Below are 14,273 nucleotides of genomic sequence, written 5' to 3'. Positions count from 1 at the left end.
TCTAAGAATGAATTGATGTAACTCTTACAGGTGATTAGTCTCTTTTGGGAGAACTGGAACTAATGTGGTGACTTCATAGGGCTTGTCTATGGACAGATGAGCATGTGATGTGCCTTGGAGGGTAGCTGGAAACATGTAGGCATATGTAGCATTTAGTTAATTTCTAGCATAAGGTCCACTGTATAGTTACACTGTGTGGTCTAGAAAATGAATACACTGGCTGAGGTCCAGATTAATAGTGGGGTGGAGGTTATTAAAGTCCTGGTGGAATTCCTCAGCCATTTCCTTTGTGTGTGTCTACATGGTGAAAATGTCATCAGTGTAGCTCAGGTGGTTGAGAATAATAGAAGATAGGAGTATTGGTCTAAGTCATAAATACGTCGGCATATTGTGGAGTTAAGCAGGTACCCACCTCGATACTGTTAATCTGATGATAGAAGCTCAATATTAATTCACAAAGGATAGAACCTGGATGCAGGAACTATGTATGGGAGCTGAAATCTTTGCAAAGTGTTGTACCTATCTGTCCAGAAACAAAAAGACAAAATATTGTTTGCGCGATTGGAGCTACAACAAACGAAAGCTTATTTGTCTAAAGTTGTAGTCTTGCATTCCCTGAATCTGATCACCAGAATGACGTATTACAATACTCCAAGGCAACTTGGGATCCATCAAGCAAGTTGAATGTAGCCCTTGCTACCCCCAACACAACCACCGCTGACATCTATAGTGGCTTCTAAGGCACCTGACCTCCCTCCCATCCTATTTTTTCAGCCTCAGGGAGACAGGAGCCTGACAAGGAGAAAGACATGGAACCCCTGTGGTGGTCTGGCCTGCGTAGGTGGCAGGCTCTGTTCAGTTTGGTAAATGAAGTTATTCAGGGCTGTGTTGAAGTAAACTATTATTAGTTTGAAGTCGGAGCCTGGGGTACTCTGGAGTGAATTCCCACCTTAGGTGAGTATCTAAGCCCAAGTGCCCAATACCTGAAATAGGACTAATAGAAAAGGACCCAACAGAGTGGTTGCTGCAAACAAGATAAAAGATTATATAGCACTTAACATGTGTGAGTGCTTTATAAATTATTAATAATTTCATTTCCACAAAACAGTTTTAAGTTGCAAAGTGCTAAGCTTTGTGAAATGGAGTCATTTGCCTCACATCAGGCATACAGACTATTTAATTTTGCACAATGACTCGTATATGCATTGTTACCCTTTCACATTCCATATTTTATTGGTGATGATTCTCCAGGGAGCTTTTTTGTTATAGGCCAAATGCATGCTGAGAGGCAAAAGTCCCTACTACTTATGTTGGAAGTGCTACAGATAAAAGGTTTATCCTCCAAACATGCTCGAAATGTTGACTTTTAGAATTTCTATTCATCACCTTAAATTTTATTTGAGCAAGAACAAAACCATTAATGGCGTCATATTTATGAGGGAACCCACTTTTTATGGCTTTTCCTTGAAGATAATGACAGCAGTTTTTGGCTTTCTTCCAGCTTCATTTTACACTTCTGGGGCTAATTTACTTTGCTTTCTGACAATTGGAGTAACGTGAAGTGAGTTAGGGAAGAACAGAAACAAGTGCTCAATCAGTATAATTGCTTTTGCAGCAAAAAATTAGCTTTGCATATGTGAAAGCAGCTTGATGATGATCATCCCTGGAGTCTAATTTAGCAAAGGAAAAGTCCCTGTTGAGTGACTACAAATGCAGAGTCTTCTGTGAACTTGTCTTCTTCCACCATAAACTGGGATTGGATGGATGGGGAGTCACTAGGACAGACGTCTCCCACATTGTAACCTCCAAATGCTTGGAACTACAGCTAGGAATGTACAGCTTGTGCATCCCATGAATTGCCACGTGCCTTTCATTCTGTTGTCTGCCCATCAGCAGAATCAGATTTTTTTTAGTTTCTGAATTTGTGCAAATTCACATTTGTGCAAATGCAAATGTATGGAAATTCCTCCAAAATGTGTATTTTCATGCTTCGGCCAATGGGGGAAATGCACATTTTTGGCCACTTTTTTTTTAATTGTGTATTTTTCTACAATGAAATTTACACAAAATTCCTGTAGGTTAGAAAAATGGACCACAAGTCCACACAATCCACCCGAGAGGAGGAAAGTAAATCCACTGCAGGATCCATCCATGGGTCAGATTCATAAAAATCTGAACTCATTTGGTTCCGTTGTGGATTTCTCCAATATCCCAAACTTCCAGCATTCTTGACCATTGGCCGTGCTGCCTAAGGGTGATGGAAAGTCCCAAACATCTGGAGGGCATCAGTCTACATTGGGTCATTCTGGATTTAAGCACAAGAAAGAACCCTCTACAGATTTTGAACTCTTTGATAGGAGATAATTAAAAACAGTAGTAGGGTGAGTAACCTCTAGAGACAGATTCATGTAATGTATTTTAGGTCTTGGAAGAAGACAAAACCTGCCACGAGCTCCAAAGCTTCCCTGATAAGTCATGCTTTAGAAAAGTAATGTAAGAGAGCATAAGAGCCATGCTCAGACAGACGAAAAGGGTCCATCTAGTCCAGCATGCTGTTCATACAGCGGCAAACCAGCTGCCCACAGGAAACTCACAAGCAGGAGACGTGTGCAATAGCACCCTCCTGTCAAGTTCCCCAGCAAGGGGGTGATTCTTGTGTGCTGGATCAAATTGCAGTGGGAGGAGAAAGTATATTTGCACAAGTGTTACAAAGGTATTTATTTCAACACACAGTATTGGTGTACTTCCATAATTAAAACGTGTCAGATACCAAAACTATAATACCAATGAGGAGCTGTGACAGCAAAGAGAGTGAGTTTCATTTGCGTAAAATGTTTGGTACTGAGTTACATGTTGAAGATGTTGATTGTGCTGTTGATGACTAACTAAGAAATGACTATACAGCTTCAGTACTTTTCTAATCAACCTACGTGATTGTATTAGATCTTTATAACTGCTGAGATTTAAAAAAAATGAGATGAACACAACCATGGTCTATTGTTACCTACAGAAGTTGGCTTCTTTCACTTACCATTGGTTCAAGAATGAACCCCTTTTCAAGACTGTTTTTATAGGACTTTGCAATGACCATAAAGCTTTTTGCCAACATGGCACTTATAAAGGAAACAAGTTGTGGGGGTAAACATAGTGGTAAGGTTGTTGTACAGTTCCTTGGGTGTTTTCTATAGATAGCCAGTGTATGAACAAAGCTTGGCCTGCCTGTGAAACAAAGAGGGTTATTGGAAACCAATGTGCTGTCTATGTGATTAATAAATTTAGGTTCCTGCAGGGTGAGTGGAACTGTTCAAAGGAGAAGTATCTGTGCTTGGATATATTGTCTTCTGCCATCAAAGGGCAAACTACTTTGTCAAGGAGCAGCAAGTCAATCTACAACAGCAAATAATTTGGCTATTACTCAAACAGCAGATTCACCACTGCCTTCTGGAAGAAAACTGTTACTTTTTCCAGAACATTTCCCCTGTTGAGAATTAAGAAGAGTTATTAAATTTGGGACAACTTATAATGCTCAACACGTGCGCACAGCGCACTGAGGGAAAACTGTACTCTCTGCTTCCTTTCTCTCAACTTGTCTTCCCTTGTCTGGATAAAATGTGATAGGCTAGGACATGCTGTAATTTGTTTCAAAGATAAATTATGTGGCAATTTATTCCAAAGGACAATTGGGTGACTAATCTCCCACCATTCCTGACACACAGCTGTAGTAAAATGCAGATCAGGATGGTTGTTTTAACAGGGAAAGCATTTAATTTGGTTTTTTATTTCCAGCATAAGGGAGCTAGCTAATGAAATATTTGTGAGCCTCCTGGCATGTGATAACATATTTTCCTATATATAAAAGTGTTTAGCCAGATGTAGTATTTGATTTGATTTACAAGCTCATCCAAGAACAAGATAAATGATGACATTAACTCTATTTCTAACTATTGGCCTTCCTGTTCAGTCTTTTATCAGCATACAGGGACTGCTTGGATTCTAGGCATTGGTCCATATCTTTAAACATTTAATACTAATAAGGTGTAATTGACAAGGAATTCAAGCAAACAAGCTCTATTAGGGCTTTTGCTTTTAAGAAACTAACTTTTTTATGAACACGTTTTATGCAGAAAGCTGAATAAATCAAAGGCACAGCCTAATTGTGCAGTTTTACAGCATAATTTCTAGAATATTGGTCTCTTTTGTGTAAGCTTTAAATGCTTATTGATTTCTCCAGTTCTAGATAATTCAATGCAAGCATAAGATTCCCAAGAAGAAACAGGAGGACAGCTATTGAACATTAATCTAAAGTTGTTTTGGTCAAGGCAGAGTAATACATGATGTGGCACATGGTCTCACCCATAAAAGCACTTTCTTAAAGGAAAGTATATATTGCACTACTTTGAAGAACTCTATGGCTTCTGTATCACCTTGGTTTTGGTTTGTGTTGCACCTTATGGTACATTTCCTTTCCTTGTGAATTGATGCAGTAGTCAGATATATATTTTAAATTCCTATGTTCTAAATAACTCCTTGTTTGTTGGAACCTGCCCACTTTTTGTGACTTGCCCAAACCAACATGGTGTGAGTCTGGTGGTCTGTTTGGGGATTATTTTTATTTTTATTTATTTTAAAGAGATTTTGAACCCACATTATAGGGTAGACTGCCGTCACAAGGTTGCTTACAAGACTCTAAAACACATGAAAATACAATTACAATTTCAATGTTTTCAATCACAAAATTATTTTTTAATATTTATACTAATTCCCAGAAGGCAGTTGAAAAAATGTATGAGACAGATTTTTTTCCATGCCTGAAACAAAGTTTTAAAGGTATCTTGCACAAGCAAAATATATTTAAATATGAACTAAACAAATACATACATTAAAAGGAAGAAGTAATCTTAGCATAGTATAGTGTAGAATATGAGTTACTGTATTTTATTCTATTTTTGAAGCATCAGCAGTGTGCCTAGGTGTATATAAATGCAGAACCTGGAATGTATTTCTGTCCAAAGAAGGTTTCGAACTGGGAAGACAATGGAAAGATTAAATAAAGGAGAGGGAACACACTCATAGGTTTGAAACATTAGCTACAGTGGGAGCTCTTGGAAGATTTAGTAATCATGGAAGAGTAAAAACTATGAAGAAGACTATGAAATAGCTGCATATAAGACCAAGGTACATGGCACTTGTGGAATTGGGTTCTTATATGTGAAGGGATCTTATATAGATGTGTTGTATAAGTCATTTCTAGTGTTTATAACATACCTTCACCCATGACAATTTACTGAAGTATTGTGGGAAGGTTTTTTCTCCTTTGCGTTAAGAGGTTTGGTTATTTATTTAGTTATTTTTATTTAAGAGATTTATAAATCATCTTTCAAAATAGTTTTTTTTCTCAATGAGGCATACAAAATACAATTAAAACAATTAAAACACATAGATACCAAACATAATTAGCAAAAAAGTAATAAGCAAAGTGAGCAATAAAATCATGTTATTTTAGTGAGCCATTCTGCATTTAGGTCTAAAAACAGGGCCACTAACACATCCCTTATCCTTTAATTAAAAGCAGTCTGAAATAAAAAGGTTTTTAGGGTCTACCTGAAAGAAAACATTAGGGGGCTAATCATATCTCCTGAGCGATATGATGGGTATTTATTAATTGAGGGAAATATCTGAGCAAATATTAATTATAAAATGCAAGGAGAGCCAGTGTTGTGTAGTGGTTAGAGTGTTGGACTGGGACTCAGCAGATCCAGGTTCCATTTTCCATTGAGTGACTTTAGGCCAGTCATTGACTGTCAGGGCCGGTGCCAGACTATTTTGCGCCCTAGGCAAGGTGAGCTACTTTCACCCCCACCCCCCAAAAATGCCAACTTTGATTTTTAAGAACATAAGCTCCGGCTATTGGGCGGTATAGAAATGTAATAAATAAATAAATAAATAAATAAATAAATAAATAAATAAATAAATAAACAAGTTTCCTGGAAAAAATAAGCAGAAAACTTGAAACTGCTAAAAAAAAAAATTTGAAGTGCAAGAAATACGTCATGCCAATTACAGCAAACAAATCGGAAAGGAATGTCTATGGGTCTAAAATGCATTATTTAATAGGAATATCACCTCCAAATCATCCCCCCCAACTCACAGATACGTGCACACACACACACAGCATCACTCACTCCAAACAAACACATGCATGAACACATGCATTCACTCAAAGACCCCATGCACCCCATTCACCCCTACAATTTCTCTCTTCTGGGCGTGTTCTGGAAGTTTGAATGTGGAGCTGCCTCACCCCCACCCCAGCGTCCCTGGCTTCACTTCGGCTGGGTGGGCTTGGGGCACCATCTTGCCCGCCCAAGCCCAGCTGAATCCTCGGTCTGGGCCGGCTCACAACCAACTCACGTGAGAGCTGTGCTGTGCCTGGCGCCCCTCTTAGCTTGGCGCTCTAGGCGGCTGCCTGAGTGGCCTCTATGGTAGCACCGGCCCTGTTGACTGTCAGCCTGTTCTACCTCAGAAGGTTGTTTTGAGGATAAAAATAGAGAGAAAGTGGACAACATAAGTTGCCTTGGGTTTCTCGCAAGAGGAAAAAAAAGGCAGGATATAAAGCAAGCAAACAAATAAATAAATTTAAACAAACAACGAAGATTTTCAGGCAGAGAACCACAATTCCAGGAATTTTGCATTATCAGCAATTGTTCCCTTTATGTGGCTGATGCCAAACAGGTTTTCAAGCACCTGGGAAAACAGATTTAGTGTAATAAAGGTCCCCTTGAAATAGGTTTAATTTGAAGAGACCATTTAAATATACGTAATCATCTTAATTACCACAGATCCCCTTACATTCGTTGTAATGGTTAAGAAATTGGGAGTGAGTCATGTGTTCTTTTCTCTCTGGTGTGAATATTTTTTTGCCCTTCCCTGTGAGTTTGAATCATGGGGAAGCATGACATTGGTGTCATTGTTGAGAGTGATAAATTTTAAGCAGAGTTCCCTATTAGTTATGGTTTATTTACAACTAGCTTCAAATCCTTCTTAAGAGAGAACCTTGATTAGCATTGAGGGAATTTGAGGTGGAAGGGGATGGGGAGTGGAGAGCCAAGGTATAAGTTGCATACCCTATACAGATCTCTTAAGGTTAGTTTAAATGTTGCCAATATCATGTATCCCAACCAAGAATCTCTTAGGTAAACACTTCCGTAGTTGATGCCATGGCTTACACCAGGCCTCAGATCAACCATGTTTTCGGTACTAACTCGAAATCCAAGATCACGTAAATTCCAAATCACGTGAGGTACTGGTTCCTCTCTATTCGGCCCTGGTTAGGCCTCATCTAGAGTATTGCGTCCAGTTCTGGGCTCCACAATTCAAGAAGGACGCAGACAAGCTGGAGCGTGTTCAGAAGAGGGCAACGAGGATGATCAGAGGTCTAGAAACAAAGCCCTATGAAGAGAGACTGAAAGAACTGGGCATGTTTAGCCTGGAGAAGAGAAGATTGAGGGGAGACATGATAGCACTCTTCAAATACTTAAAAGGTTGTCACACAGAGGAGGGCCAGGATCTCTTCTCGATTCTCCCAGAGTGCAGGACACGGAATAACGGGCTCAAGTTAAAGGAAGCCAGATTCCGGCTGGACATCAGGAAAAACTTCCTGACTGTTAGAGCAGTGCGACAGTGGAATCAGCTACCTAGGGAGGTTGTGGGCTCTCCCACACTAGAGGCATTCAAGAGGCAGCTGGACAACCATCTGTCAGGGATGCTTTAGGGTGGATTCCTGCATTGAGCAGGGGGTTGGACTCGATGACCTTGTAGGCCCCTTCCAACTCTGCTATTCTATGATTCTATGATTCTATGAATATGTAAAGCAAGAGTGAAGGAAGAATTCTCTGAACATGTGCAGACTACTGTTGCCATTGAGTAGTTGCAGCCTGCTTCCACCCACTCAAGATAAAGAGTTGGGCATCAAGGGCAGATGGCTTCTGGTTTTTCCATTTTAAGAAATGAAACAATTCTTAGAGAAGCATTTCTTCAGTTTTCTTTATTACATTTTCTAAGATTATTTCTATGTTTAATAGATCAGCATCAAGGGCAACTGTTACCTTTTAGCTCCTGGAAGTAGGGCTATGTTGATGGTTCAAAGAGAACAGTTGGCACTATTTTGTTTGAAGCTTCTTTACTGTCGTGGGCGCCTGTCAAATGCTAATTTCTATCCACTGGGAGAGAAACTATTCTTAGCAAAAATGTCATGTGGTTCAGGGAAAATGTCATGTGGTTCAGGGAACAGGTTGACTCTCAGGTTACAGAGTCTATGACAGGTGAAAGAACTATAACTGGCAAGCTGAATGAACGTACAACAAATTTGTGCATTTACAACATTTTCTAGTAAAGAAGCAATCATGTTTAAATTATTAAAACTTGAGGACTCTAGGTTGGCTTCAGACATAATGCAAAACTATGGTATCTGCTAACCCACAGTTTTGGCTTGGAGACATAGTAGAATTTCGGTTTCGGCTTGAAGACATACCTGGAATTTCAAAATGTCTAATAAGCAACTTGAACTGCTTCTACATTAATGGTTGGGCAAATGTGTATTCTTGAAGAACCTTATGGAAAATATCTGGCAAGGAATACATCTGTACTTATTAGCTGACACTAATAATGTGTCAGGGCTTGTTTTTGCTCTTCATCATGTGCTTTCTGGTCTTGGACAGGGCAAGTTTACCGCTTCTGCACACTTGAAGGCACATGGCAACTGGAGGAGAATTCCACTGATGCCTTGAAAAAGCTTTCTGGGTGCATGACTCTCAATGAAGTAAGTGTGCAAAGATTTTTTCCAGAATCAGTAGCTAATATGCTACATCTCCTGTCCCCAGAGCCTGTGGATCAAACTACATTTTTTAAAACTCTACGGTAGGTGTGCACTGGCCCAATTCAGATGGGAATCACCACACACAGGGAGTAGGGTAACATTATCCCCCCTCCCTGAAAAAATTATCCTCAGCAACACACTTTGCAACTCAGCCTCTTATATACCGCTTTCATAGTACAACATCCTGCTTGGTGTAGATGAGGCCTATGACTAAAGTGAACTTGAAGTAATAACTAGCACATTTTAGACTTTGTATAGAAGACCGTAGGAGCCACGGATCAGACCAAAGACCTATTTAACCCAGCATGTCGCCCCACAGCGGCCACGTAGATGTCTATGGGAAGCCCACAGCAGGGCATGAGCGTAGTAGCACTTCCCACTCGTGTTAACTAGCTACTGCCATTCAAAGTCACACTGTACCGACGTTTGCCTCCATTGTCTACATTGTCATGGTGAGACTATTAGTGCGAGTGGGAAGAATACAGATGGAGAACAAATTCTGAAAGTTTGAAGTGAGGTTTAATTGAAATGCAGGAAATCCCCAAGCTGGCTTTCCCATCTATTCCTTCATTCTTTTAAATGCTTGTGACTTTGCAGAAGACTGTATGCCGTGAAGCTGAATTGCTGAAATACAAACCACATGCAGGGCCATTTTTGTCTCCATTCGGTGTTTAAAATATTATTTCACAGTTGTGTAGAAAGCTGCCAAGATGACAGATGCTTAACGACAGTGCTTGGTCGTTTGGCACCTGTCTCATTTCCATAAAATAGAGTGCTTTGGGGGGTAATGATTTAGAAACCCTGAATACTGTGTTGTGTCCTGAAATGTAAATACTTTTAAAATTATTTTTTAGCTAATCTCACCATCTTATTCTCACACTGTGTAAAGCATATGTAAAAATGGAACCCAAAAAGTGTTTAGGTTTTGTTCGGGTGAAGGTCACCATGTGCCTTGTTGTAGGTGTACTTTAGGATACAAGCCAATTGAAAACATTTCTTAAAGGAATCGTCACAGATTGACAATTGGTGTAGTCAGAGACTGTTAAAATAAGTGGGAGTTCTGCCATGGATTTATGAAGTTCACCTGTAGTTTCCAAGTTCTTTTCTTAAGTTTATGTGCCTTGCAATGAGGAGAAATTCTTCAAAAAAATAAAATACCTCCAGGTGTTGGAGATTAATTTAATGTTGGCTGACAAATTTTGTTATTACTCTTCCTTCCAATCTGGATACTTTTACTTTTCCAAATTAATCTTTCCTTTTAAAAAAACCAAAAAACCAAAAAACAGATCACCTGCAAAATGTTTTGATGACATACCGTACATATCAGAACTATTTCTGAAGAACTTGCATTTCCCCCTTCCTCTCTGAGCTTAGTGGGAGGCAGTAGGTCTGTCCAGCATAAGGTCTTGGACAGAACTCCATTACCATGAAACCAAATACGAGAGCCACATTCAGTCTCAATATCAGCCTCCCATTTTGTGTTTTGCTACCAGCCTTAACAAGAACTTGCATTTCCCCCTTCCTCTCTGAGCTTAGTGGGAGGCAGTAGGTCTGTCCAGCATAAGGTCTTGGACAGAACTCCATTACCATGAAACCAAATACGAGAGCCACATTCAGTCTCAATATCAGCCTCCCATTTTGTGTTTTGCTACCAGCCTTAACAACAGAGAACCCATGATTTGGGGCTTCCTAATGTGGGTTTGTTATCTGTGATCTGTCTTTCATTAGTGTGTTTCTGTATGGGATTGTTGGCTTTGTTTTATCTATTCCAGCCTTCCCCAACCTCTGCTGCACTCCAAATCAATCACCATGGTAGCCAGGAATGATGGGAGCTGCAGTCTAACATATCTGGTGGAAAGAAATTTGGAAAGGATTATCTATTCCACGACACTATGGCCTCATCTACACCAAGCAGGATAGTGCACTATTAAAGCGGTATATAAAACGCAGGAGCCACACTACTGCTTTATAGCAGTATTAGTGCACTGACAACTGTTGGGGCCCATTGACACATAACATATACTGCTTTCATACCACTACATCCTATTTGGTGTGGCTCCTGCCTCTTGTATACTGCTTTCGTACTGCTTTCATTGTGCAATATCATGCTTGGTGTAGATGAGGCCTATGTCTTGTGTTGGAAACTGTTCAGGAAATTGGTTTATTCCAATGAGTGTATCGTTTACTTGAGCTCTTTTTGTATTATTCTCCTCTAGGATGAATCAGGAGGACAGCTCCTATTCCTGTCTATCATCTACACCACTGGATATGCTCTTTCCTTCTCTGCCCTTGTCATAGCAACTGGTATTCTCCTTGGGTTCAGGTAACACTGACAGGATTGGCCCTAGGATAAATTGCACCCTGGGCATGGAGTGCCTTTGGTGCCCCCCTGGACACTTTTTCAGGGCTACTCAGAGGATTTATGGGGCCTGGTGCAGGTGTGATGTCCAAGAACAACATTGCTCAAAACTTAGATCTCTCAGCCACTGTGCTACAATCTATACAAGCCAAAGTTCTAAAAGCCACATTCTGAGCAGTGGCAGTGCACTAAGCAGAGCTATCATATGTTTTATTTTAGAACATCCATTATTTTTATCTTTAACCATAATAAAGAAAAGTTTTAAACAAAAAAAAAACTGATCTAGCTGAATTTTTTATGGCTTATAACTTTGTTTTATTATTTATTTAGTGCTTATTGTGTTTACGGTATTTGAAGTACTAAGTGCTCAGTAACCTTGGCTCAAAGTAAAGCTGTGTTCCACTGAATTGTACCTTGCACAAAGCACAGCAAAGTGGAAACTGAGAAAGTAATATACTTTCAAGCTAACTGAAGGGAAATAATTTTTGGTTAGTACACCAGTAACCTGTAGAAACTTGAAAGAAAGGCTACAGACACTTGCTTTTTGCCACCCGAGCTCATTGTAAATAGTCCATTTAAAAATATAGCCATTGAGCTCCACTTGATGCTGTCCTTAGCTCAGCTTGGCACCACCACCGCCTCAGCTCAGTGCCCCAGGTGACCGCCCAGCTCACCCACTCCTAAGACCAGCCCTGAACCTTAATATATGGCTAGAAAGAGCAGGGAACTGTAAAATATAAATAGCATTTGATTAACACCTATTTGTTTGCACTAGTGAAGCCTGTTGCATAATTAAAAAAACTCAACTCTTAGATGCAATAAAATGAAGAACAGTTAAACTTCAGCTACATTTTGGAAGGATCTTCCAACGTCTGTGTTTAGAAAGAGGGTTGCGTTTAACTATCAAATATAGCTTGTCTCGGGGTGGGGTGGGGGTGTGAAAGATGCAAGGCATGAGTAGAGTGCGCAGGTTCACTGTATTGTAAACAATACAAATAATGTTCTGCCTTCTTTAATCAGAGACATACTGGGCTCTCACTTGTTCCTGATGTGCTCAACATCTGAAATAGCTGTGGTTTGTGCTTAACAGAGATTTGTTTCCCCCCCCCAAAAGAGAGAAGAGATTTCATTTTACTCAGTTTGAAGTGATAGCAACATTATTTTTTAGTTACACGGCATTACACGAGTAAAGTTTGAAACAACTCAGCACAGACATGGCTGAAAGATCTTGCAGGAACGTTCTGCTCTGTTGTCAGAACATTTTTTAGTTATATGGAGAGACAAAAGAGCAGTTTCCCTTTACATCAGTGCTTTGCTCTGCTGCATATATGCTTTCAGATGGAGTTTGTTATGAGGTGATAGAAAGATGAGGAAAAGAAACATTTCAGGTTTCTGAATGAAGTATTGCTATTACATTGGTGTTAGGTTTTAGCCACCGAGTTAACTTTTTCTTTTTGACAGGTTGCAATTTCTGTTGTCCTAGCTGTGATATTCATAATGAATTTTCATTGTTATTTATTGCGAGCCCAGAGGGGAAATCATGCTCTACTTGCTCCCACATAATATATAGAGCTCCATCACACCAGCGATCAAGTGCACTCTTGCCGTGTCTGGTGTGTGGATTTACAGCACAATACTCACATTACGCTGTGCCTGTCCTGCTGACAGCCCACCTCTTCCCTTTCCTTTTCCGTCTTTTCATAGAATGCCTAAAGTCTGGATTATTTCCCTAAATGCATTTTCCTTTGTTGGGTGTGAGTGCTGTGATGGGAGCCTTGAATGGCCTGCATCAGGTCCTGACAGGGAAAAGTGATCTCTCCCAGCAGCCGGCTCCAAGCATCAATATAAAACCCAAACTTTGCATCCCAGGCTTGAAAGCATTTTTTAAAAACATACAATGCTCAAATCTCTACAGAGACAGGATTGTACTCCCTCAATGCCCCCAAAGAGCCAGACTAAAGGTTCATGCCATTTTTGCCAGGCAGAAAGGCGGTCTGGTTGAAGTACTCATCTGACAGGACCTGTCTTGTTAAAGTGGGGGAGGAGCAACCAATGAACTGGAGGGAGAAAGAGAAGGGATGGGGTGGGGTGGAGTGGAAGAGCAAACAAGCGAAAGAGCATCAGAGGTAAAAAAAAAATGCAGAGAGAAAGCAGGGGGGGAAATTACGGGTGATGGAGTCCACAGTTTTCTTTTGCTCTGCAAACAATAACGAGTAAATAGCATGATTTCTTTTGATGGAAATTGATGTTTTTGACAAAGCCGCCTGTAGAAATGCCCAGTGCACAGTAAACTGAGTCATGCTTCACCCAATGGACTTTTTAATCTTCATCCTAAGAGACTTGGAGCTCAACATAAAAAAATCCATTCCTTAAATCCCTATGACGAGACCACATTAGTTAAAATTGCACACCAGTTTTATGCAATCTCCTACTTGTACACATCTTTTCATCTAAAGGTAGTCTAAACATTTTCAGGATGGAGGCATTATAAGTTTGCCTTCCCCTTCAAAAATGAGTGAAATCCCTGCAGCTATTCCTGAATGGCTCATTTACACATGTCAGTTTTGAGGAGGGGCCCATTGTACAATTGACAATCTTTACAGGAGGAATGCTGAACCTCTTTCAGCCAAGGGCCAAGTTCTATTTTGGAAAACTGTCATGGCTGCATTCCAGGGGTGGGCGGGGCAAAAGAGGTGGGACCAGTAGTAATAACAACAACAACACATATTTTCATTTAAAGCTCTTACTGCTAGTAACTAAGACTTAGGATGGAAATTTCAACCTTTTGAAATACTGTACAAAAGCTGGGAAACCACCCAACGATTGGTAGTCAGGGGAAGGGGGAGCCAGTGTGGTGTAGTGGCTAGAGTGTGGTGTAGTGGCTAGACTGGGGCAGGATCTACACTACTGCTTTATAACAGTTTATAACAGTAGTGACAACTGTTGGGGCCCAGGACACACTTCATATACAGTCTTCAAAAAGTTCTCAAAGTATCATATCCTGCTCAGTGTAGATCTGGCCTGGGAGTTGGGAGATCC

The 14,273-nt window shown here is 40.2% G+C and overlaps 1 protein-coding gene across 1 annotated transcript in view; it reads left to right on the top strand.

The window, feature by feature from the left end:
* GLP1R (glucagon like peptide 1 receptor) overlaps window positions 1–14,273 on the top strand; it is a 96,637-nt gene that overhangs the window by 35,859 nt on the left and 46,505 nt on the right. Inside the window, exons 5-6 of the mRNA XM_063125402.1 lie at window positions 8,718–8,818; window positions 11,092–11,198. Coding sequence (XP_062981472.1) covers window positions 8,718–8,818; window positions 11,092–11,198 — 208 coding nt within the window. The remainder of the gene's footprint in view (window positions 1–8,717; window positions 8,819–11,091; window positions 11,199–14,273) is intronic.

The sequence above is a fragment of the Elgaria multicarinata genome, chromosome 4 (assembly GCF_023053635.1).
Source record: "Elgaria multicarinata webbii isolate HBS135686 ecotype San Diego chromosome 4, rElgMul1.1.pri, whole genome shotgun sequence".
Classification (NCBI taxonomy): domain Eukaryota; kingdom Metazoa; phylum Chordata; class Lepidosauria; order Squamata; family Anguidae; genus Elgaria; species Elgaria multicarinata.
The sequence above is the reverse complement of the archived record's forward strand: the minus strand, read 5'-3'. Positions and strand labels throughout refer to the sequence as shown.